Here is a 24,424-nt window from a genome sequence, read left to right as displayed (position 1 = left end):
TTACGAGTCTCTGGCCTCGGCTCGCAGTATCGTAACTACTGAATCGATTCAATGGGCACTTAATAGTTTTGCTCCTTTCAAATCTCCAGGAGCGGATGGGATTTATCCTGTTCTGCTCCAAAAGGGATTTGAGTTTATCAAACATGTTTTGAAAAAGCTACTTGTAAGCAGTTTTGCTACCGGGTACATTCCCAGATCCTGGCGTGATATTACTGTAAAGTTTATCCCGAAAGGAGGACGTGCGTCGTATGAAGAAGCGAAGAGTTTTAGACCAATCAGTCTGACCTCTTTTCTTCTGAAATGTTTGGAACGCATTATCGATCATCACATCCGTGATGTTTATTTGGCAAACATGCCTCTTTATGTGAATCAACATGCTTACCAATCTGGAAAGTCCACTGTGACTCTTTTACACAAAGTTGTATACGATATCGAGAAAGCATTCGCTCAGAAGCAATCGTGCTTGGGTGTTTTCCTGGATATTGAGGGTGCCTTTGATAACGTGTCTTTCGATGCCATATTGGAAGCCGCACGAAACCATGGGTTACCTACAATGATTACCAATTGGATTCATCAAATGCTCAAAAACCGACATCTCTTCTCTACATTGCGTCAAGCAGCGATTCGAAAATTGAGTGTTTGCGGATGCCCCCAAGGGGGAGTCTTGTCACCACTTTTGTGGAATCTCGTAGCAGATACGCTATTGAGGCAATTCAATAATTGCGGTTTTCCAACTTATGGATTCGCCGACGACTATCTAGCTCTGATAGTTGGTATGTGCATAAGCACCCTATTCGACCTGATGCAAAGTGCTCTTCAGGTAGTCGAGAGTTGGTGTCGCCAATATGGCCTTTCGGTTAACCCGAATAAAACATCTATTGTTCTTTTTACGGAAAGACAAAACCGCGATGGAATTCGACCTTTACGTCTTTTTGGCACTGAGATTAATGTAACTGATCAAGTAAAGTATGTCGGAGTCATTCTAGATTCCAAACTTTCATGGACACCTCACATTGATTTCAGAGTCAAAAAAGCTTGCATGGCCTTCGGTCAATGCCGGCGAACCTTTGGTAAAACTTGGGGCCTCAAACCCAAATATATCAAATGGATTTACACAACAGTTGTTCGACCAATATTGGCATATGGATGTCATGGTGGCAAAAGGGCGAAGTGAGAACAATCCAATCAAAATTGGGCCATCTCCAAAGGATGTGCTTGATGGCGATGTCTGGTGCGTTCTCTACAACTCCCACAGCAGCGCTCGAGGCCCTTTTCGACGTTGCGCCACTACACTAGGGTGCCAATGGAATGTATGGGAAAAATTTTGCCATCGAATTTCAAAAAATGGTAGTGCTCAAAAGTCTCCTCGAAAAAAGTCCCCATGCAAAATTTGAGCTCAATCGGACTTCATTAAGTGGACCCCCAAAGCGGTCAAAGTTTGGCTTTTTTGACCCTTGAAAAATCTCAAAAGGGGGGGTACATGAAATTTCCGAAATCGAATTTTTTTTTTGATGCCAGATGTCTTAGAAATGCATGAAACGTCGAGATCTGGTGTTATTTGAAATTTTTTTTTTTTTGAAAAAATCGATCTTTTGGGGCTTAGTAAATTTTTGAGTTGGGGGAGTGAATTGAATTTGAAATGAACGATTTGAATTCAATTGCTGAGAAAATCAAGGCAATAGTATTGAAACATATCCTATATCATTGTTGGCCACTGAAAGCATATTATATGTGATATTTCATTAGGGTGGTTCATTTACTTTCCATTAGGGTGGTCCTTTTTGTTAAAAAATAAAAAAAAAATAAAAAATAGAATTTTAATTGAATATTGAAGACAATAGTATTGGAACATCTCTCATATTATCGTAAGCCATTTTCTATATTTAATATGTGGTATTTTATTAGGGTGGTTCACTTATTTTCCATTAGGATCGAAAAATCATAATTTGAATGGGATATTAAAAACAATAGTATTTTATCACCTCTTTCATCGTCGTAGGCCACTTCCTTCATAAAATTCGTGATATTTCATTGGGAAGGCTCACTTATATTTACTTTGCAGTTTTCTTTGAGGCTACTTATCATTATTTCATTATCATTTTCTTCTTCATAATTTCCTTTGGAATTCCTTTATTACTTCCTTCAAAATTCTCTTTGAAATTTCTTTCGGAATTTCGTTTGAAGTTTACTTCCAAATTCGTTATAGAGTTTCTCCGGAATTTCCTTTGGAATAACCTTTGGAATTTCCTATGGAGATTTCGGAATTTTATTTAGAAGTTTTGATTGGAATTTTTTACGGAATTTTTCTTTGCACTGTTTTACGTAATTTTCATCAGAATTTCCGTTGAATTTTCTCGGAATTCACTTTGGAATTTCCTTCGAATTGTTTTTTCTGAATTTTCTTGGGAGTATCCTTTAAAATTCCTTTGTATTCTTCGGAACTTCATATCTCATTTACTTCAGAATTTCCTTTGGAATTTCTTCATGAATTTCTATCAGTAAGTTGCTTCAGGAAGTTATTTTGGATTTCTTTGGAATTACTTTCGGAATTTTCTTCTTCAGTTCTTCAAAATTTTCTTCGGCGTTTCCTTTGGAATTTCTTTCGGAATTTCTTCTGGAATTGCCTTCGGAATTTTCTTTGGAATTCGCTTCGGAAGTTCCTTTGAAATTTCTTATGGAATTTCCTCTGCATTTTCATTTAGAGCTGGCTTCGGAATTTCATTTGGAATTTTCTGCGCAACTTTCGTCCGAGTTTTCTTTGGAATTTGCTTCAGAACATCCTTCAAAAATCCATTCGGATTTATTTTTATGGAATTTCTTTTTGAATTTTCTTTGGAAATTCTTTCGGGATTTGCTTTGGAATTTAGTTTGGAATTTCTTTTGGAGCTACCTTCGGGATTTGATTTGGAATTTTCTACGTTATTTTCATCGAAATTTACTTTGCAATTTGCTTCGGAATTTCTTCTGGAGTTTCCTTCGGAATTCCTATTGGAGCTTCATGCTAAATTTGATTCGGAGTTTCATTTGGAATTTCTTTTGAAGCTTTGAAATTATTTCGGAATTTTCTTCGGAAGTACCTCTTTAGTTTTCGTTTCCTCTGGAATTTCCTTCGGTATTTCCTTCGGAATTTTCTCTGGAATTTCCTTCGGTATTTCCTTCGGAATTTTCTCTGGAATTTCCTTCGGAATATCCTCTGGAATTTCCTTCGGAATTTCCTTTGGAATTTCCTTCCGTATTTCCCCTAGAATTTTCTTCGAAATTATCTCTGGAATTTCCTTTGGAATTTCCTCTGGAACTTCTTTCGGGATTTTCTCTGGAATTTCCTTCCGAATTTTCTCTGGAATTTCCTTCAGAATTTTCTCTAGAATATCCTTCGGAATTACCTCTGGAACTTCCTTCCTCTACAAATTCCTGCGAAATTTCCTCTGGAATTTCTTTCGAAATTTCGACTGGAATATCCTTCAGAATTTCCACTGGAATTTCCTTCGTTATTCCCTCTGGAATTTCCGTTAGAATTTCCTTTGGAATTTCCTTCGGTATTTCCTTCAGAATTTTCCTTCGGAATTTGCAAAACTAAATTGGAAAGGTCACTGAGGCTCAATGCTTGATCTCTGAGATGAGTGCATCTGAAACCACGAAGTGGCAAGCGGATTTTGTATGAGACGAGGACTCCGAACTGGTTCAGCTTAGTGAAGTGTTGCATTCCGAATGAAAATCACGCAAAACTTTTCAAAAGGACCTTTCTAACAATGAGAGGCTTTCTAGAAAACTCTTTTGTTGTTAACTAAGTTACCTTTACATTTTTCGTCGAACATTACGCAAATTTTATGTAGTAGTCCACACCATAATCTTTCGGTCTGTAGATATTAAGGTTAAAATTTTTACAATGACACCATAATTAAGGAAAGTGGACGAGACTTTTTCGAGAAATCATGGTTTCTAACTGTACGAAAAATGATGCACCCTAATGGAAAATGAGAGAAAATATGTTAACAGTGTCCTACGATGATGTCGCATATCAAATGGAACCAGAGGAATTTAAAGCCTCTCTAAACAAAAATGAAGACAATGGTTTACGATTATAAAAGAGGTGTTAAAATACTAAAAGGATCAAATTCAAAATTTCTTGATTTTTTTTTTAATTTTCGGCAAACACCAATGGAAAATAAGTGAGCCACCCTAATAAAGTATCACGAATCTAATGAAGGAAATGCCCTACGATGATGAAAGAGGTGATAAAATACTATTGTTTTTAATATCCCATTCAAATTATGATTTTTCGATCCTAATGGAAAATAAGTGAACCACCCTAATAAAATATCACATATAAAATGTAGAAAATGGCTTACGATAATGTGAGAGATGTTCCAATACTATTGTCTTCAATATTCAATTAAAATTCTATTTTTTACTTTTTTTTATTTTTTAACAAAAAGGACCACCGTAATGGAAAGTAAATGAACCACCCTAATGAAATATCACATATAATATCTCGAAAACTTATTCAAACAGACTCAAGTCAAAAAAGTATACAAACTTACTTTATCGATTCTACGTGTTTCGCAGACAAAATTCTACACATTTTGCTCTAAACCAACTCGATTTTTCACTTTTAGAACGTTTACTTTCCGGAATTACAAAACGACGAAAGTAAGATTTTCAACTTTCGCTACCTAACCACTACTTTCACCGCTTCGCTGTATGGAGAGACAAAGTGACTTAACCACGAATCAAAACAAAACACTACTTGAGCCGATTTTACACTGGTACAAAAACGTCGAAAGTAACTAAATAAATCGGCTTATCATTTTGTAATAAATTTTTTGTGGGAAATAACAGGAACTCCCTAGTTTTTGAATGCGAGCTTATTGTATGCAAAATTTAAGCAATGTACACGGCGAAAAAATGTGAAAAAGGTGATTCATTTTAAAACAGTTTTAGAAGACAGGTTGTGATTCTTCTGAATTAATTTTCTCAAAACTGTATGGAAGTTACTTACGTCGATTTGAAAAATTAATCGAGATATGCTTTCAGTGGCCAACAATGATATAGGATATGTTTCAATACTATTGCCTTGAATTTCTCAGCAATTGAATTCAAATCGTTCATTTCAAATTCAATTCACTCCCCCAACTCAAAAATTTAAAAGGTCGATTTTTTCAAAAAAAATTTTTTTTTTCAAATAACACCAGATATCGACGTTTCATGCATTTCTAAGACATCTGGCATCAAAAAAAAAATCGATTTCGAAAATTTCATGTACCCCAAGGGTCATGTATTTTCAAGGGTCAAAAAAGCCAAACTTTGACCGCTTTGGGGGTCCACTTAATGAAGTCCGATTGAGCTCAAATTTTGCATGGGGACTTTTTTCGAGGAGACAAAACTTTTGAGCACTACCATTTTTTGAAATTCGAAAAATCGATTTTCATTGGCACCCTACTACACATATATCTTAAACAACAAGCACTTTCTTGCTCTTACCGTTTATGGGTACTGGATCTACTGGAGAAAAATCCTGTGAATCCAGTGAATCCACTTCGTTGTTTCCACTTTTGGTGAATTGGGACAAAATTGTCCTTGCTCCAAGTGATCTCACAATTGCTTGTCACTTTCCTTACAGGACATTTACCACACAATTCCCTTCACGGGAAGAGTGGACGTCTGGCTATTTGGAAAGAAGTATATCAAACAATGTAGTATGTTACACTGATGGCTCCCTTATTGAAGGTAGAGCTGGTGCAGGAGTATATTCTCGTGAGCTAAGGCTGAATAAGTTTTACTCACTTGGTAGAAACTGCACCGTTTTTCAGGCGGAAATATTTGCTCTTATGTGTGGAGTGCAATCAGCACTTCAACAGCGCGTAATGGGTAAAGTCATATGACTTCTGTTCAGATAGTCAGGCTGCTATAAAAGCTCTCGCTTCGGCCAACTCAAGGTCGAAGCTTGTTATCGCACGTCGAACTCAAACTGAGGAACTGAATTCAGTCAACTCTGTAAACCTTGTATGGGTACCTGGCCATTCTTCCATCGCTAGAAATGAATTGGCTGATGAACTAGCTCGCGATGGAGCATCGCATGACTTCATTGGCCCTAAGCCGGCTATTCCAATTTCGAAGTGCTGGGTGAAGCTTCAGATAAGCACAAGCAATATTGGAATAGTTTGGAGTCGTGTCGTCAAACAAAATTGTACATTACTGAGCCATCTCCAAAGGTGGCGAAGTATTTAACAAATCTGTCAAAGCAGAATAGCAGTCTCTTGGTCAGAGCGTTGACAGGCCACTGTCGACTCAACTACCACATGGCAAATATTCAGCGTGCTGACTCATTTGTGTGTGATAGTTGTGACTCCGATTATGGAACTTCGTATCACCTGATATGTAACTGTACAGTTTTTTCGGAAATGCGATTCCAATTAGGGATCATGCACAAATTACGTCACGCTTCAAGGGGGGGGAGGGGGTCAAGCCAAGCGTGACAAGCCTTACAAACATTTTGGAGGGCTCATACAAAAAACGTCACAAAGGGGGGGGGGGCGGAGATGGTCAAAAAAGTTGAAATTGAGCGTGACATAATTTGTGTACCATCCCTTACTTGGTAAACACTTATTAACGATCAACGCTCTGTCATCGTAATCATCGTCATCATCGAAACTTGAAAAGCAGTTTTTCTGTTCAAAACTAAAACTTATTCCAAGAAAATGTGTTCACTGTGTTTCGGTTGGAGAACAGAATACAGTGAACACATTTTCCTGTACATTTTCTTGATTTTGAACGAAAAAACTGCTCTTGAAAATTCCAAAATCGATGACGGATCCTGCCCCCTTAATGTCGAATTCGTTTTTGAACCTAGGTTGGAACTGGCGCAACCCGTTCTGAATTACAGTTTCAACGCTTACCCGATTCAGGTTCGACCGAACTACAATTTACTTGACGTTGGTTTGTTTATGTGTTGATCACCGACCCAGTTCCTAAAAACGAAAACGACATAAGTGAAACTGAATTCAGAAGCCTGACTCTTCAGGACATTCTGTTATTCTTAACCCGCTGTGGTAATGAGCTATAGGCTCTCTTTACGCTCATGCGTTTTGCAGTACCCTTTTTAGGGCGCTGTTCGAACCCATTGTGGTATGGAGCTACATGCTCTCATTTCGCTTATGCGATCTTCCCTCTTCAAGGGACCCCATTCCTATTTCCTCCCATCTTTCCCTTCCCTTTCCTCTCCCATCGGGTAGATGATGAAATAGGCTCAAATATGGCGATGGCACAAATCTCCCAACTGGTGGGGAACGTGCCTTTGGAGCCGGCCTTCTGATACCTGATACCACCACCTCAGTCTTGTGACGGGCCAGTCCTAGTTTCTTAGACTTTATCCATTCCTCAACTATCGAAATAGAGTGCGCTGCTGTCAATACTTCCTCCATCGATTGGCCATAGACCACTAGGGTGATATCCAGTAGTGGAAAGCATCATGTCGTTTACGCATAATGAACCAATATTAAGCAGGATCCACGCTCACGAACCAACAGCGACCGATTTGCTCACAGATTCTTGCATCGGAGAACCAGAACAAATCAAATGTGAAAAGAGCATGATTGCTGGATGAGTAAAGTCTGCTCGGAACCGTTCTTTTCCCGTTTATTATTTTGTAAATAATTGGGCTGATTATGGTTGCAAACTAATGTATGTCAGTATTGACCGATATATGGTTGATACACACTCAAACAGAGTATGAGAGTTCGGTAAATAAAATCACCGAATCTGATCTGTAATTTACCAAACTACAGATGTTTCGGTAATCAAGCAGTTTTTGACAGCAAAATTACTGAATTTCGGTGAATCGACGTGAATCTGTCATCATTTTTACTGAGGCGTCTGTAATTCGCCAGCATTACCGAGAACGGTGAAATATTCAACCGATGTTTCGGTAATTAATCTGTTAGTTTACCGAAGTCGGTAAATCTGAAAATTGACGCCATCGACGCTTGCTGTGATGTATTTTTTTTCCTGGTGAGTCTTCAGAAGCTGCAAACATTTTGTGTAAAAACTATTACGAAAGTAAAAATCAAAATTATTTGCAGTACGGCTTTTAGGAACCACCGTGCACAGCACAGCTACTCGTTTTGTTCGTCCCATATTGGGAGCAACGCAGCCAGCTTTCATCAACAACAACGACGGCTTCATCTTCCGACTTGCTTGATTCCTTACTTATCCGTGTCGTAATGAAGCTTAAACGCGAATGAACATATACAATTGTACAATCATGACGATGAAATAAAAATATGAAGATGATATGTGGTATTTTGTCTATTTTTTATGTTGCTGATAAGCTTCCAGGGGTAAAAAACAACCGGCGGTCATGGATTACAGCTTTTCGGTAAAAAATCACCGAACGATCGGTAGTTTTGACATCTGCGCTGAAAAATTCAAATTACCGATCGTTCTGTAATCGGTTCGTTTACCGAACTGATTACCGACCGTTCAGCTGTTGAGATTTCGGTAAACGAATTACCGACTTCGGTGATTTGAGCTAAGTGTGTATATGAGAAATATCACAGAGAATCGGATTCGTGAGTGCATGTCAAAATAAAATGATGCGATGGCCTCTACAGTTTTTGTCTTCGGGTGATCGTTAGCAAAGGTAGCATTTTTCTGTAGTGAATGAACAGACTGTTCACCGTTTTGCACCATTGGTGATATCGTCGGCGAAGCCAATAACACCCGTCGGAAGGGGCAGCCTCAGTACGTCATCGTACATCGCATTCCATAACATCGGGCCCAGGATTAAACCTTGAGGTACTCTCGCAGTAACAGAACGCTTTTCTGCCCTTCCCCTGTGCTATACAGTAGAATCATGCTTACACAACTGCACCGGTACCTTGAGGCGGTGAAGTGCGTGGGCGACCGACTGGATAGCGTCCAGAATAGATTTACCTTTCCTGAATCCAAACTGGCCGTACGCACCTTCCGTATACGGTACTAGCCTGTTGAGGATCAACCTCACCAATAACTTGACCGTCGTATCTAGCAGACAGATAGGTCTATACGCCGACAAATCACCTGATGGTTTCCCCGCGTTTGGTAGTAGCACCAATTTTTGTCAACATCCGGGAAGATTCCATGATCTATGCAGCGTTGCATCGTGGTCCTGAACATGTCCGGATCCGCATGCACTGCCGCTTTTAAGACAACATTCGGGATACCATCGAGTCCCGGTGCCTTGTTTGACGCGAATGATCTCACGACTTCTGCCAGCTCTTCGTTAGTCCCCTTCGCCACTTCTTCTGCGTATACGGCGCTAGAGACCATGCACTCTGAGAAGTAATCATGTTCAAGTCATTACCAAAAACATATAGCTTTTTTCCATAATGCTTTCCATATAGCTCTTATTTAGAAATCATATAGATAGCGTTCATTATGAAAATCACATACCTTTCAAGCATAAAGACGATGGATATGGAATCCAATGGAAGTTGGTGTTATAGACAGAATCATATACATTTCATCCAAAATAAATATAGATAATAATTGGTTCTTTAATAAAACTGAAATAATGTTTGAATGGCATTTACTACATGATTATTTGAAAAAAAAATCTCAAAAATAAAAATACGCTAGAGTAGTACATTTTAAAATTATTTATTTAACATAACGTATTAGAATCCACGTAAATGATTTCTTCTTTGACATGCTTTGAGAGGGACCAAGTATCTCCCCAGTCTTCAAATCTTTCATCATCCGGGTATTCGGATCCACTACCCAACCATCTCATAGTTACTACTGGAACCTGAAGCAAAGTTATTTTTGTTGTAGGATGGTCGGTCTTCTTCTTCTTCTTTCTGGCGTTACGTCCCCACTGGGACAGAGCCTGCTTCTCAGATTAGTGTTCTTATGAGCACTTCCACAGTTATTAACTGAGAGCTTTCTTTGCCGATTAACCATTTTTGCATGTGTATATCGTGTGGCAGGTACGAAGATACTCTATGCCTTGGGAATCGAGAAAATTTTCTTTACGAAAAGATCCTCGACCAGCGGGATTCGAACCCACGACCCTCAGCATGGTCTTGCTGAATAGCTGCGCGTTTACCGCTACGGCTATCTGGGATGGTCGGTACACAAATCTAAAACAATAGAACCATGTTAACAAAATTTCAGCACAAAACTAACTGCCGAATAAAACATCTCACCTAGATATCGTCAAACAGAACTTTAGAAAGTTCTCAGTTGTCTAGAATCAGCAGCGAAATTTTTCAGCGAGCAAGGTAAATGCTCGCAAATAATGGTTTCACATTCTGAAATATGTACATAAAACTTTATAATTATTGACAAGCTTATATGTACCAGCTTACCGTTACAAATTTGCAAAAGCTCGTCGTTAAACCAAAATCTGCTACCAAATTGTATGCAGTGGCCGCCATCGTAGTACTAAATATAAACAGATTTTTTTCACAATATAAAATCATATAACATGTATCTGATTTTTCAATTACCGAATGGGTAAACGATATCCAATAAGTTATATGTGAAATTCAAACGGCTTCCATATGGTTATTATTTAAACCTCGTTGGACCTTCATTTAGTCTTTATTGGGTGTTAATAAAACCTATCAAATATGAATTCTTATGCGTGTAGGGGTGATCGGGGCAATATGGGCCGCCTAAGGAAAACGTCATGAAATGCATAGAAAAACAGCAAAAATTATGGTTTAAATGCAAGTGAGTTGTACTATAAAATGTTATCTTCCATGTTACGTCGATAATTAATGTTAACATCAACTTGCAAATTATGTCAGGAACTTTTCGGAAAACCATGTTTTTCTACGTGGTCACCAACCATATGGGGCATTATGAGCCACCCTACGGGGCAGTATGAGCCACCTCATTCAATCGAATGATTTTTATTTAAAACAGTATAGAGAAGAGTTAGTGGTGAAAAGTACATTATTGGAAAGGAAATTGTATTAGCTTTGCTTGAAATAATCGATAAATAATAAATAATAAAAATATGCCGCTAGAATATTTTTTAAAGCTTCATAATACATAGTAAACAGATCATGTTATACTAGTACTAAATTGCGATACTTGGTTCAACATGTTTTCTAGCAAAGTGTTCCACTTGTGATGGTGCATAAAGATGGCTATGCAGTAAAAAAAAATAATCTGGTATATTTAGGCAATGCATTTTTATGTTCAAAACATCGTTTGTTTTGCTTAAATCTAGGTGGCTCATTTTGCCCCACCCCTTCATCTTGAAAATAATATATTGTTTTTCAATAATTATGTTTACGAACAAATCTAATTTCGCTCACGAACTGTTCATTATGATTAGAAGTTTCAAAGGATTGGTAAAATTTACAAGAGTTATGAATATAATTGTCTTATAGGCTTAATTAAAAACTGCCAAAATTATAAGCTTTTCATGACGAAGGACAAATTTGTACATTTTTGTAAATATCTTGAGTGTTCAAACGAATATTCTTACGGGTTTTATTGTGGTGGCTATTTGAGGCATCCTTTAGCAGATCATAATGACATTAGACATTTAAACACTGTTTTTGAGGTCAAAACCGGGGTGGCTCATATTGCCCCGTATGTTCATATTGCCCCCATTGCCCCTATATGATTTTCCAGATAAATATAATCGGATCAATTGGCTCAGTGTGGGCTTGCTGTATGATGCGGGAAGAGTACATCGATTATCGATCGCAGCAACTCGGGCTTACGGGTTCCAACGTGTTTCTATGAGGAACTATGAGGAAAATGTTTAGGATTAGTCTCCGGGACAGTAGAAAAACGGGATAAAACTATCTGTTACTTTGTATGGAAGTTTTAAAAGCGTCATTTGACAGACTACTTGATGGCAAGACAAAGTTTGCCGGGACCACTACTGCCCATACTCGCATAACAGTCCCATTTATATATTAAATCCCATATAATATGGGACCGTTTTGCGAGTATGGGCAGACTAGTAGTGCATAATTTTGCATCGAGTTCTTCGCTGATATTTGGACGATGATCAGAATCTCCTGATGGTGGGACAAGGCGTGGTTTGCAGATAATAAAATGGCCAAAGCTCTGACCGGGGTTGTGCAGTAGGCTAAGGACAACTCAATTGGACCAGATTTATTCTTTTAGGAACGTTGAGCTTAGCATTTGCTTACAAAAAACTGATTGATATTGCTGTTCGTTTTGTATCGTATACCACTGCTATTTACAATTCTCAAGCAGGTTCTTTTTCCTTTCAGGACTTCAAAGCTCATAAGTATTACTACTGGTTTGCTTTTCCTGCCTTACGCGATGTTGTGTACAGCTGCCCGAAGGAACAGCAGCTGTTATCCTCCCACTTCCCAGATGACCTTCTTGATAGGTTTAAGGAACAAATGCAAGCTTTTCAACGGATGGCCGCAGAGCTAGTATTCTTGTATGACAAATCTAATAACGCAATACTCAAGTTATCTGATCTAGTCTGTCATAATCATAAGGAAGACAATTTCAAAGATATCAACTTAGATAACACGTACATTTGCTGTGAGGATCGTTCCGTGGACGAAAATCCTAGTTGGTTTTTGAGGCAACTGCTCGGGTATTTAGTTTTCACCTGGTAGGTATAAAATTGCAAAGACCATATTTTTTAACACAAAAACATTTAGCAGCATGATATTAACAAAAGTTTTATTTTCAGCCCACAACTTGCGGATAAGGACATCAAATTTATTTGCCTACGACAAACATTGCAGACAAGTTTAGTCCTGCATGTTACAATACCTGGCACTGATTACAGTATTGAGAGTAGTCTTTGGACTGGATGGGAAGCAAACGAGAATGGCAAACTCGTCCCAAGATTGGCAGACATGTCCAATGTTATGGATCCTCAAATGTAATTAGCCACATTTGTCAATGCTATGTGTTAAGATCCACTACCATTTGTGTTGCAATTTCAGTCTAGCGGAAAGATCAATCACATTGAATCTCACCCTGATGAAATGGAGATTACTACCAAACCTAGACCTAGATGTCATAAGTCGAACAAAGTTTCTTCTGCTTGGGGCCGGTACTTTAGGCTGTGGAGTTGCTCGGTCATTATTGGTATGTGTATAACGACAGTTGTTGTATATGCCACATTAATATTTCTGGATATCAACTGCAATAGTATCTTCTTTTTTCAAGGCTTGGGGAGCTCAAAACGTATCGTTCGTAGACTGTGGTAATGTTTCGCTATCAAACCCGGTTCGCCAAAGCTTATATATCTACGACGATGCAATGAATGGAGGAAAGCCTAAGGCCGCAACAGCAGCCCAAAGATTGAAACAAATTAATCCTTGTGTTGTAAATACACCATCACTAAACAGTCACTTGTGATTCCTACCGTTTAAACTACTATTTTCCTTAGAAATCTACCGGATATTGTGTGAAAATTCCGATGCCAGGACATCCAATTGGCGATTCTCAACTTGAGGAAACTAACGAGGCGCTGGACAAGTTGGAGAATCTTATCAAAGAACACGATGTCATTTTCTTACTAACGGACTCGAGGGAGAGCCGCTGGCTTCCAACCATGCTGGCAGCGTATTATGGAAAGGTGAGTTCAAAGTTTAGAAAAACAAATCAGCACAAGGGCTAAACGGGGCCTTCCTTAGCCGAGTGGTTAGATTCCGGAGCTACAAAGCAAAGCCATCCTGAAGGTGTCTGGGTTCGACTCCCGGTCGGTCCAGGATCTTTTCGTAATGGAAATTTCCTTGACTTCCCTGGGCATAGAATATAATCGTACCCTGCCACACGATATACGAATGCGAAAATGGCAACTTTGACAAAGGATGCTCTCAGTTAATAACTGTGGAAGTGCTTATTGAACACTAAGCTGAAAAGCAGGCTCTGTCCTAGTGAAGACGTAATGCCAAGAAGAAGAAGAAGAATGTAGTACACAGTAACATGAATCCTCGCCATTCATTGCACACGGTCGGTTGTGTCGGTGGCCACCATTGGCGTAAATAGGGAGGGGCCAGGGGGGGCCGGGCCCCCCTGAATCATGGGGTTGGCCCCCCCGAAAAAAAAATGGAAAAGTAATGACTATATAGTTGAAACTAGTGTTCAGTATTAAAAATACCCTTATGATACTAAACACGTTTAATGCATGTTGATTGAATATACATTTCTGGATGGTCATTGTTTGACAGGTAATAGCAATATGTACTTGTAAAATGTCACATACTGCCATACTGTTTCCTTTCCGCCCTTTCCCGATTTGAAATTCATTGAAGAACGTTTTAAAATTGGCAGACCTGGTTCGATCCATTTGTAGTTCTATTGTCAATTAGAAAACTAAAGTCTCTTCAAATTTTAAAACAAACTGCGATATTTTGTGATCCATTATCTTGAACGATTGTTGTTACTGGGAAAGATTTGTGTATGAGAGTTATGGTAAATTAAAACAAACATGTCTCAAAAATAAAAATTGATGCATCAAACTTGATTTTCACGAAGTTTGAATTATTTTGTATTCAAATTCAGGAGCCATTCGATAAATTTGTATCTGAGTCGTTAGGAACAGATATTAGCTGCTGGTAAGTAGACGTCATAATTGAATATCTCGGGGATGGGATTCGATCCCAGGTCCTCGGCGTGTGTTTTAACCACTACACCAGGTCCGTCCCCACATCAATCCTGTTCAGAGTTGTTTTATTGTTTTAAATATATCAGCATTCATGTAAAATTTCTGTAATTAGAAGATGTTGCGTTACTTAGATAAAACTTGCCTCTAGATTGATGACGAAATATCGACGATGTACTGCTTTGTTTTATGTTTATTTTTTTATTGCAAGTTTGAACAAATCTAGAAAGACTAACTGCAAACGGTTTTCTGTAAGTTACACTAACATTAGAATTTTGTGCATGTAAAATCACAAAATATTTTTTAATTTCTCTTGGCTCAGATTCCTTATTTTACCAAGTCAAACGACACAGCCGTTTGTTAGACATTCACTTACATCTATGTCAGTCTCCCTTATGAAAATTGATTGTTTTTCAAGAATGAGCTTTTGTATTTTTCAGTAAATAAGTATTTTTCAGTCTTACATTTTAATTTTGAAACCGGATTTCTTTTTCGATTTTTAGTAGCCCAAAGTTGAACAATAGAGTAATGTGGGCCAAAGGTTCGAGATTTGGAAAAAAATATAGCTATTTGTTGTATTTTAACGTAAAAATTGTAATTTTTGGTCAAACTTTCTTTGCTTGGAAACAAATAAGGATAAAATTATCTTCGATTTTTTATGTAAGGGCGTTTCTAGGCCTATCATCAGGATGCTCTGAGGTATATTAGTTACTACATAAATGCTTGGAATCAATTTTTGGGCCATAGTGTGGCAAAAGTTCGAATCAGCGGGGCAAAAGTTCAACCCACATATAAACTCGGGGAGAAATTTACAAATTACTCCAAATCCACATATTATCTTTAAGTTTAGCAAAATTTGCCTGATTGTGTGGCCAGCGGCCTTTTGCTTTACACTAGATTCTAACTCTTGCTCCATCGGTGGGGCAAAAGATCGTTTAAGACAATCAATTTTGAAATTGTTATAACTAAAAATGGGTAAATATGTTAATGCAAATTTGCTCAGCAAAATTATAAAAAAAAATAAGATGATAGATCACTGTGGGTATTTATTTATTTACAACTGCTATCGTTCTTATGAAAAAAAATAATTATACCACTTAGTTTGTACTTTTGCCCTACTCTACTCTAATTGGATATTATAAAATCTTTGAGCAAAATAGCTTCCATTTTGCTTTCTTCAAACCACTGTAATCAAACGAGTTTAATAAAGACAGTTTTTTGAAAAAAAAAAATAAAAAAAAACTTTCAATCCTTCAATATGATGATCGCCAAGCAGCTTTAAGATGTAAAGTCCTTAACTCTAACAAAAAATGGTATTATTCAATGCTATGTTAAAATTTTGGTTTCGAGAGGTTTAGAGAAATAAAATGTCGAGCAATAATAATCCATATTTTCTAACGAGCAAGCAGTTTTTTTTCTTTAAAGGCTAGTTTTTTTTTTTTGGCTTCAAGAAGGGTAGAATTTCACATTGATCTTGAACCTTGATTGAGATTGAGTTGAATACCTACGTCATCTTGGAAATATAACAGGAAAAAAATAGATTTTTGAACACGTTTACTATTTTTCCATAAAAAGTGACATTTGGTAGCATGGAAAGTTGATCAATCAATTTTAAAATGTCGAGCAAAAATAATCCATATTTTCTAACGAGCAAGCAGTTTTTTTTTCTTTAAAGGCTAGTTTTTTTTTTGGCTTCAAGAGGGTAGAATTTCACATTGATCTTGAACCTTGATTGAGATTGAGTTGAATACCTACGTCATCTTGGAAATATAACAGAAAAAAAATAGATTTTTGAACACGTTTACTATTTTTCCATAAAAAGTGACATTTGGTAGCATGGAAAGTTGATCAATCAATTTTAGACGATTTTTAGGTTTTGGTAGAGCTAGATCTGTATGAAAGTGCGCCACTTTAATCAGTTCACTAATATTATCGAAACAAACACTGTAAACTTATCTAAATCCTTCACAATTTTATCTCTCATGAGAAGGGGCCGTGGCCCCCCTCAAGTCTGACGGCTATTTACGCCCATGGTGGCCACAGTGACAAAATCCGGATCTCCGGGAGGGTTTCTGAAACTAGACATGTGTACCGTCAAACTGGGTGACTTGCTACGGCGGGGTGACTTGCAACACATTGCAATTTACAACTAAATTTCACTATAAAACACAAATTTCAAAACAAAATTTGTTTTAAATCGGTTCTTCAATACGTGTGACTCACAATTCAAGTAGGGGCCACGAAAAAAGCTGTTATTATAAATATGTTTATACATTAAACATAATTCTTTTGAATGTCTTGAAAACTGATATTTGATGGAGGTTCAAAATCGTGACCTGAAAACATGAAATAGATTTAATTTACAAAAGTAATACTCTCATGGTATTTTTATAACTTATAATTGATAATATGGCGAAATTTATTTTACGAAATTGTAGCAACAACTTTTTAATAAAAATCATTTTTATTAAAATGTACCTATGCGGGGTGACTTGCAACACTTTATTTCTAAGCAATTTACTGCCCATAATCGCATAACAGTCCCATGTCGACTTTTGACCGATTTGCGTTTTTTGCATAAATCAACTCAACATCGTCCGAAGCTCGATAAAAACTGCTAAACAAGTAGCCTTTGTTCCTAACTTGTATAAAAACAAACCCCACTTGTGTTGTCCCATCTTGAAAATATTCGCATAACAGTCACATCAAAGTCCGTATAGCGGTCGGGCTCAGAATGGGTACCACTTCTAGTGTTACATTCGGTCTCTCGGTAATACTAGTTATACACTGATGTGTAGCGAAGTAAAGGGACATCAATTATACAGTGAAACCTTCATGATTCGATGCTCTATGTTGTAATATCGACTCATGGAACCATACTAGAAACAAAATTTAAGGGTAACTATGATGATTCGCTCAAACAGCTTTCCAAAGCATTTCTGTTCCATGAGTCGATGATCCCTTCAGATATCGAATCATGGAGGTTTGACTGTATTTAAAACATACATGCTTACGGCATTGTAAATGTCATGTATTTACGTTGTTTCGAAAATATTTTTTAATTAGTGGATGTCACACATAATTATGTATTTTCAATTATGATGCATAATTAATGTTCATTTTAGATAAGGCTTATACAAATATTAATTTTCTTTTATGTCCGTAACCATCTGGGTGGTACGAGGAGGATAACAATAAACTAGGACCAAAAACAATATATTTCATTCTACAATTTTTGATTCAAATTTTGTATACCTACTTAAAACGATTCTTTGCTGGTGCTCAGGAATATTGAACTAAAACTTAATTTTGCGTTTTTCAATAACTGATAAAACTGCCCCAAGGAGTACTTGGAAGTGTGGAAAATAAAAACTTTTCAACGCGAAAGCAAGATTTCCATATAAAAACCATCAGCGATTATCGTCTTCTTCATCTGCTTATTGGGAAAATACAGGAAGTTTCGTCCTGAATCAGTATCCAAAAAATGATCTTCTGGATCTCTCATGACTGTAAGCGCATTCCACATCATGACGTGTGTTTTGAGAAATCATTCAATCCAATGTTTTTTATCTGGTGATTCATCCATGGACATACAGTAAACTATCCGTAACTCGCTATTCCGTATCTCGATATCGAGTTATAGAATGTGTAGTAAATGTGAGTTTTCATGGATACTTTGATGGTCCCTTGAACGAAAGTTACTCTGATTGTGTGTTTTTAACACGATATTTCCCTAATTCGATAGTCGCCTTAACATCGAGTTACAGAGATTGACTGTACTACAATAACTATTTTTTATGGTCAAAGAACATAAATAGCAAATGAATCAACCAGTGCGTTAATAACATTGAGTGTTTTAGTAGCTGTCGAACGAGCCGATGAGTATAATGGGACTGGTATGCAATTATATTGGTATATTATATTGTATATAATCGCATAACAGTCTCGCTACGATTTTTGTGCATTTTTATGCAAATTTTCAACTTGAATTCAAAAGAAATTTATTAGGTATGTTCGTGTACTCAACAAATAGTGATATGTAGAAATATAACACATTTTAGGCCGAATAGAGAATCAAAATGGAGCGAAATTGTTTCCACATTTCAATCGTCTTTTTCTCAGTTTGTCGTTTTTCAACATGGGACTGTTGTGCAAAGAGGGGCAGTTTAGAGTTTTATAAAAGTGAAAAACTATTGTGTTAGGTCTACTTTATAATCAAAAGAGTAATAATTCATCAATCAACTACAAACACTTGTTAAATATATTGTTCAGTTAAGATATTGGACTTTGATGATTTAACGCCTCTTTTTCCCATACAAACATAGCTCAATTATTTTCTTACAAAAACGTATTCAAAATGCTCTTGACTGGTTTGAATGCTTTAAATACATGAACAACAGGACGTTTAAAAAATTTCACTTTTTTAATGACTTTTGACATGACAAAATAATTCGACTCAATCTTCTGTCATCCATTCTGTAGGCGGGCCAGCCATTAAAAGTTCTACAGGGAATTTAGATTTTTAAATGACGTTTAGATCATGTTTTTGGTTGATTGAAGTTGAAAAGTGTTTCAAGTCACCCCGTTTGACGGTACCTTTCATTTAAGTCCAATAGAGCTAAATTTGGTCAACACACTGATTTTAAAAAATGACAATTTAAAAAAAAAACAATTTACACCGTCTTCAGCACATTTGCTGCACAGACTGAACGATTACTAAGATTAGGCAACGGACAACACGAAACATCCAGTAGCCCAGCGATGAATTTTTCGTTTGACGAAAAGTTTTCACCGACTGTAGCGGGATTCGAACCCACACCTCGTGGCACAATACGCCTAGACGACTGACGCCGCTAACCGCAAGGCCACGAAGCCCACGAGCTGTTGCGAGCTGTTTGAATTTTCGGGCCCAGAACAACCCTAAGTCACAATTTGTAACTTTTTTTATGGAAGCTCCCCTAGGGGTCACCCAAAACTTTTGTTCCCGAAAAAAAAATTGCTAGGTTATTTCAATCAAAAGTTCATTTGATTTGAATTTGAAATGATCCAAAAAGGTCCCTTACATACAGTCTGCTAAGAAGGTAGCTGTCTCCTAGATATTGTAGAATACTAGATGCAACCGTTTTTCAGATATTACGAGATTAATCTTGAACTTCTCGGTTGATATGCGATCAACCTTTGGGAAGTAATTTGATTTCATGCACAATTAACCCTTCTACCGGCAGCTTCATTTTTTACCGCTAGACAAATATTCAAATCGCGATGACTTTTTTGTTTTTTTTTTGATATTTTTGCACCATTTTTTCACGACACCTCAAAAAACTCTTCTAGTTTAAGAATCTGTGTCGATAATAAACATTGATGATCTAGTTTTGAAGATATTCCGATATTCCTTGGGGGACCGACATTTTCCATATAAAATGTCTTTAACGACCATTTTGATTTTGGTCGATTTATCAAAAAAATAAAATGTGTGCTATACAATGCCATGTAATGAGGAGCTACTCTGAAGAAATCATACAAATCGCTTCAGTATTCTTGGAGATATCTGAAAATTACTATATGAAGTTTTTTAGAGTTTTCAAGATCTTCACACTTAAATTATTTCACCGACCTCAGTAAAATTTTTCGCCGAGAACCCAACAGCTGAGAGCTCGGTAAATTTTAACGCCAAATCTCGGTACTTATTTTACCGAGATTTCGGCAATCCGAATTTTTTGCCGAGATCTCGGCGAACGTTACCGAGATTCGGTAAACGTTTACCGAGATCTCGGTAAAAGTTTTACCGAGAATCGTCAAATTATTACCGAGATATCAGCTGTTGGGTTCTCGGCGAAACCGTTTAAGTGTGTTTATTTGTCCAGTGTAGTACAAGAAACATAAATGCTCATTACTCAAAGACGGCTGCACCAAATTGCTTCATATTTTCACAACATACTCGTATTAATATATCGTTCCGAAGTGAATATCCGAATACGATTAAAAGTCTGTAGCCTGAGATATTTACGTGGGTTATGACTACGCGTCGGTCCCCCAAAGAATTTTGGAATATCTGCGGATCTAGTCGACCAATGATCAATATTGACACGTATTCGAAAACTAGAAGAGTTTTTTGAGAGTTTGTGAAAAAATGGTGTAAAAATATCAAGAACCAAAAAAGTTATCGCGGTTTGAACATTTTTGTAACGGTAAAAAATGAAGCTGCCGGTAGAAGGGTTAAATAATGGGTCAAACTCTTGGCGTATAATGCCGAGAAGTTGATAGCATAATTGACACATGGACAACATTTGCGAAGTATTTAATTAGCGTTCCAGATGGCTTAGTTCATCGTGAGCTCACGTGAGATATCATATCATTTGCTTGAGACTCAACATTTGACGACCTAAAAAAAAATGGTAGCGGCTTCAGAATTCTTCTGCTTTTCTATTTTCTTGCAGATGTCATTCAAAATCCACTTTTTTTTAATTTCTTTATTAGTATCATTCTTAACATTACATTCATTTCTTATATCTAGGTGTTCTGTGTTATTAGACTATCATCCTATCATCCTAATTTGGTAAAACAAATTTAAGATTTTATTAACATTTTGTCAACAACATATTACATTTCATTTGCCGTAGCAGTTCAGATTATTTACAGGTTATTTATTATTTTATTTGACATTTGTTCCAATGCAATGTTTCAACATTGGATATTCTTCTATGTAACTCATTGGTACTAGTGATCCTTTATAGAGAGATAAGCGGAAGTAAATTGGAATGATTTGGCAACAGAGCAGCAGTGCTGATTTTGCTCGGCGTCGAGAATAATATTGTAACACGGACATGACTTCCTCATTGCTACAAAGTGTATTTTGGTTCGTTATAGATCTTTGAGCTACATATCTCGCATAATTTGGGATAACGCCCTAAAAGCCATTGGTAACCATGTGTGTAGCTCGTTATTTCTGAGCACATTAATAAATAGGCATCTAAACTATTACCTCTGGCAGGTAGGGAATGATCCTTTCTTCACCATAGCGTTGTTAAATAACTTGTAAATTCATTCAAATGCTGAGAAACAACGAGCTACACACATGGTTACCAATGGCTTTTAGGACGAGATCATATGTTATGCGAGATATCAAAACTAATAAACAGCCGAAAAAATAAAAAACTAAAAATCGCATAGACAAAAATTCAAAAAAGTAAAACATTTAATTTTTTTGCTTCATGCAAAATTACTTGAAATAATAGCAAGCGGATTACATTACTCCTCAAGAAAAGTTCAAAACAAACATAACGCATGTTCGTTTGGCTCACACTTTGACAGCTCTCGCTGCTCGATTGGCTCACACTTTGACAGAACTGTCAGCTTCCGCGAATCTCTCTTATAAAGGATTTCTAATTGGTACTATACCAGGGAGGAAGCTTCAGAATCATTTTCAAAATTGTATTTTGAATTATCTGCAGAGCTTTCTTCCTGGTATTACAACAGCTAGTCCATATTGGTACAGCATACAACATGGCTGGCCTGAAAATTTGTTTGAATATCAAAAGCTTGTTCTTAAGACAAAGTTTTGATTTTTCATTAATAAGGGGATAGAGACATTTTACATATTTATTACATTTGGCTTGAATGCCCTCAATGTGATTTTTGAAAGTTAAATTCTTATCTAGCATGAGCCCTAGATGGGATTATCACAGAAGGCCGAATCACAAAAGGCCAAATACATTCTAGCCTACTACAAAAGGCCGAATGCACAGAAGGCCGAACTTCATTTTCAATTGGACTCGTAAGTCCTAAATTAAAATTGTGCGCACTTTTAAACTGCATAGCAAGTTTTTGAGCTTTTTCGCAATTAGTTAGTAATAATTTGTTTTCCTCTTTCAATGCCGGTATTGGCTTCTGAGGTTTTTTTTTCAAAATTTTAGATAATTTCCAAAAGGGCTTAGAGCCAGGGTCCAATTGAGAAATCTTATTTTCAAAATTTTTGTTTCTTAATTGTGCAAAACGTTTCTTGATTTCTTTCTGCAAATGTGGGCCTCGTGGCCGTGAGGTTAGTGTCGTCAGGCATTTAAGCGCATCGTGTCATGGGGTGTGGGTTCGATTCCCGCTTCACCCATTGAAACCTTTCGTCAGGAATGTTTCTCGGCTGTGCCACTGGAGCATGCTTGTCCGTTGTCTAGTGTTAAGCTACAGTCTGTGCAGCTAAATGGCTGAAGACGGTGTCCGTGTCTTAAAAAAAATCCTGCCATATAATTTTCATAGCAGGATCGCGAGTGCGTTGAAATTGCCTTCTCCTCACGTTTTTAAGGCGGATCAAGAGTTTAAGATCATCGTCTATAATCACGGATTCAAATTTTACTTCACATTTTGGAATTGCAATGCTCCTGGTTTCAACAATGGAATTTGTTAAAGTTATGTGTCAATATCAAGTTTTGTTTGTAAAGGAATATTAAAATTAAGATTAATAAATGTTTCATATATATTCCAGTCGGCTCGAAAATAATTGAAAGTGGGGCTGATAGGACTGAGAATCGCTTCATGGGATATTTGAAATGTAACAGGGACATGATCAGAATCAAAATCAGCATGAGTAAATAATTGGCTACAAAGATGACTAGAGTCGGTTGAGACCAAATCAATCGTAGATGGATTCCTAGAAGAGGAAAAACATGTAGGGCTATCAGGGTATTGAATTGAGAAATATCCTGAAGAGCACTCATCAAATAAAATTCTGCCGTTGGAATTACTTTGAGAATTATTCCATGACCGATGTTTGGTATTAAAGTCACCAATGACAAAAAAATTGACTTATTGCGAGTCAATTTTCGCAAGTCAGTTTGGAGCAAATTAACTTACTGTCCAGAGCATTGAAAAGGCAAATAGGCAGCTATGAAGGTATATTTACCAAGTTGTGTTTCAACTGAAACACCTAAAGTTTCAAAAACATTAGTTTCAAATGACGAAAACAGTTGATGTTTTATACGCCTATGAATGATGATTGCAACTCCCCCACATGCCCTATCAAGTCGATCATTACGATAAACATAAAAGTTAGGATCTCTTTTGAGTTTAGATCCAGGTTTAAAATACGTTTCAGTACCTACCTTGATACCTTGGTGGCTACAGCGTAGCATCACGCCATTGCCGGGCGTATTGTAGAGCTCCATCTTCGTCGGTCTTGGGCGAAACTTCTCCAGTTGCCCCGAACGTTTAGGGTCGCCAGGTCCCCTTCCACTGCGTACAGCCAGCGTATTCGTGGTCTTCCCCGAAGCCGCCGACCTGTACCTGGTTCCCTGTTGAATATTATTTTCGCAATTCTTCCTTCCGACATTCGCACTAAGTGACCAGCCCACTGAAGTCTGCCGTAGTTTACACGCTTGATAATATTCGCATCTTTGTACACTTGATATAACTCGTGATTCATGCGTCTGCGCCACACACCATTTTCGAGTATTGTCTGCCGCACTTTACGCTCGAAAACACCGAGAGCTGGTCGGAAGAATCAATGTTTTATACAGGGCGAATTTTATTTCCGTTTGCAAGCTGCGGGACCTAAGCTGGTTACGTAGTCCGTAAAAGGCCCTATTCGCAGCCGCAACACGTCTTTTCACTTCGCGGGAAACGTCGTTGTCACATGTCACAAGTGTTCCAAGGTAAACAAATTCTTCAACAACTTCAAACACATCCCCATCAAACACTACCTCAGCACCTACACCACTATGCCTGACTCTATCTCTACCTGCAACCATGTACTTCGTTTTGGTAGAATTAATGGTCAGGCCTATCCTCGCTGTCTCCCTCTTCAGAGGCACGCAGGCCTCTTCCACTGAC

General features: G+C 37.4%; 1 protein-coding gene and 1 long non-coding RNA gene across 3 annotated transcripts in view; one reads left to right on the top strand and one right to left on the bottom strand.

Moving 5' to 3' along the window:
* Nucleotides 1-24,424, top strand: part of LOC5572482 (ubiquitin-like modifier-activating enzyme ATG7) — a 66,101-nt gene that overhangs the window by 22,848 nt on the left and 18,829 nt on the right. For both annotated transcript variants that reach the window (XM_021850427.1, XM_001660380.2), the window contains 5 exons: nt 12,243-12,598; nt 12,680-12,874; nt 12,939-13,083; nt 13,165-13,323; nt 13,388-13,576. In XM_021850427.1, the coding sequence (XP_021706119.1) occupies nt 12,243-12,598; nt 12,680-12,874; nt 12,939-13,083; nt 13,165-13,323; nt 13,388-13,576 (1,044 nt within the window). The remainder of the gene's footprint in view (nt 1-12,242; nt 12,599-12,679; nt 12,875-12,938; nt 13,084-13,164; nt 13,324-13,387; nt 13,577-24,424) is intronic.
* On the bottom strand, nt 10,248-10,620 carry LOC110678031. The gene is made up of 3 exons (XR_002501404.1): nt 10,488-10,620; nt 10,347-10,422; nt 10,248-10,289 (listed from the first exon to the last, which is right to left on the bottom strand). It is a non-coding gene; the product is annotated as an uncharacterized LOC110678031 (long non-coding RNA).

The sequence above is a fragment of the Aedes aegypti genome, chromosome 3, assembly GCF_002204515.2.
Source record: "Aedes aegypti strain LVP_AGWG chromosome 3, AaegL5.0 Primary Assembly, whole genome shotgun sequence".
In the NCBI taxonomy this organism is placed as follows: Eukaryota; Metazoa; Arthropoda; class Insecta; order Diptera; family Culicidae; genus Aedes; species Aedes aegypti.
This window is presented reverse-complemented; position numbering and strand designations above follow the sequence as displayed.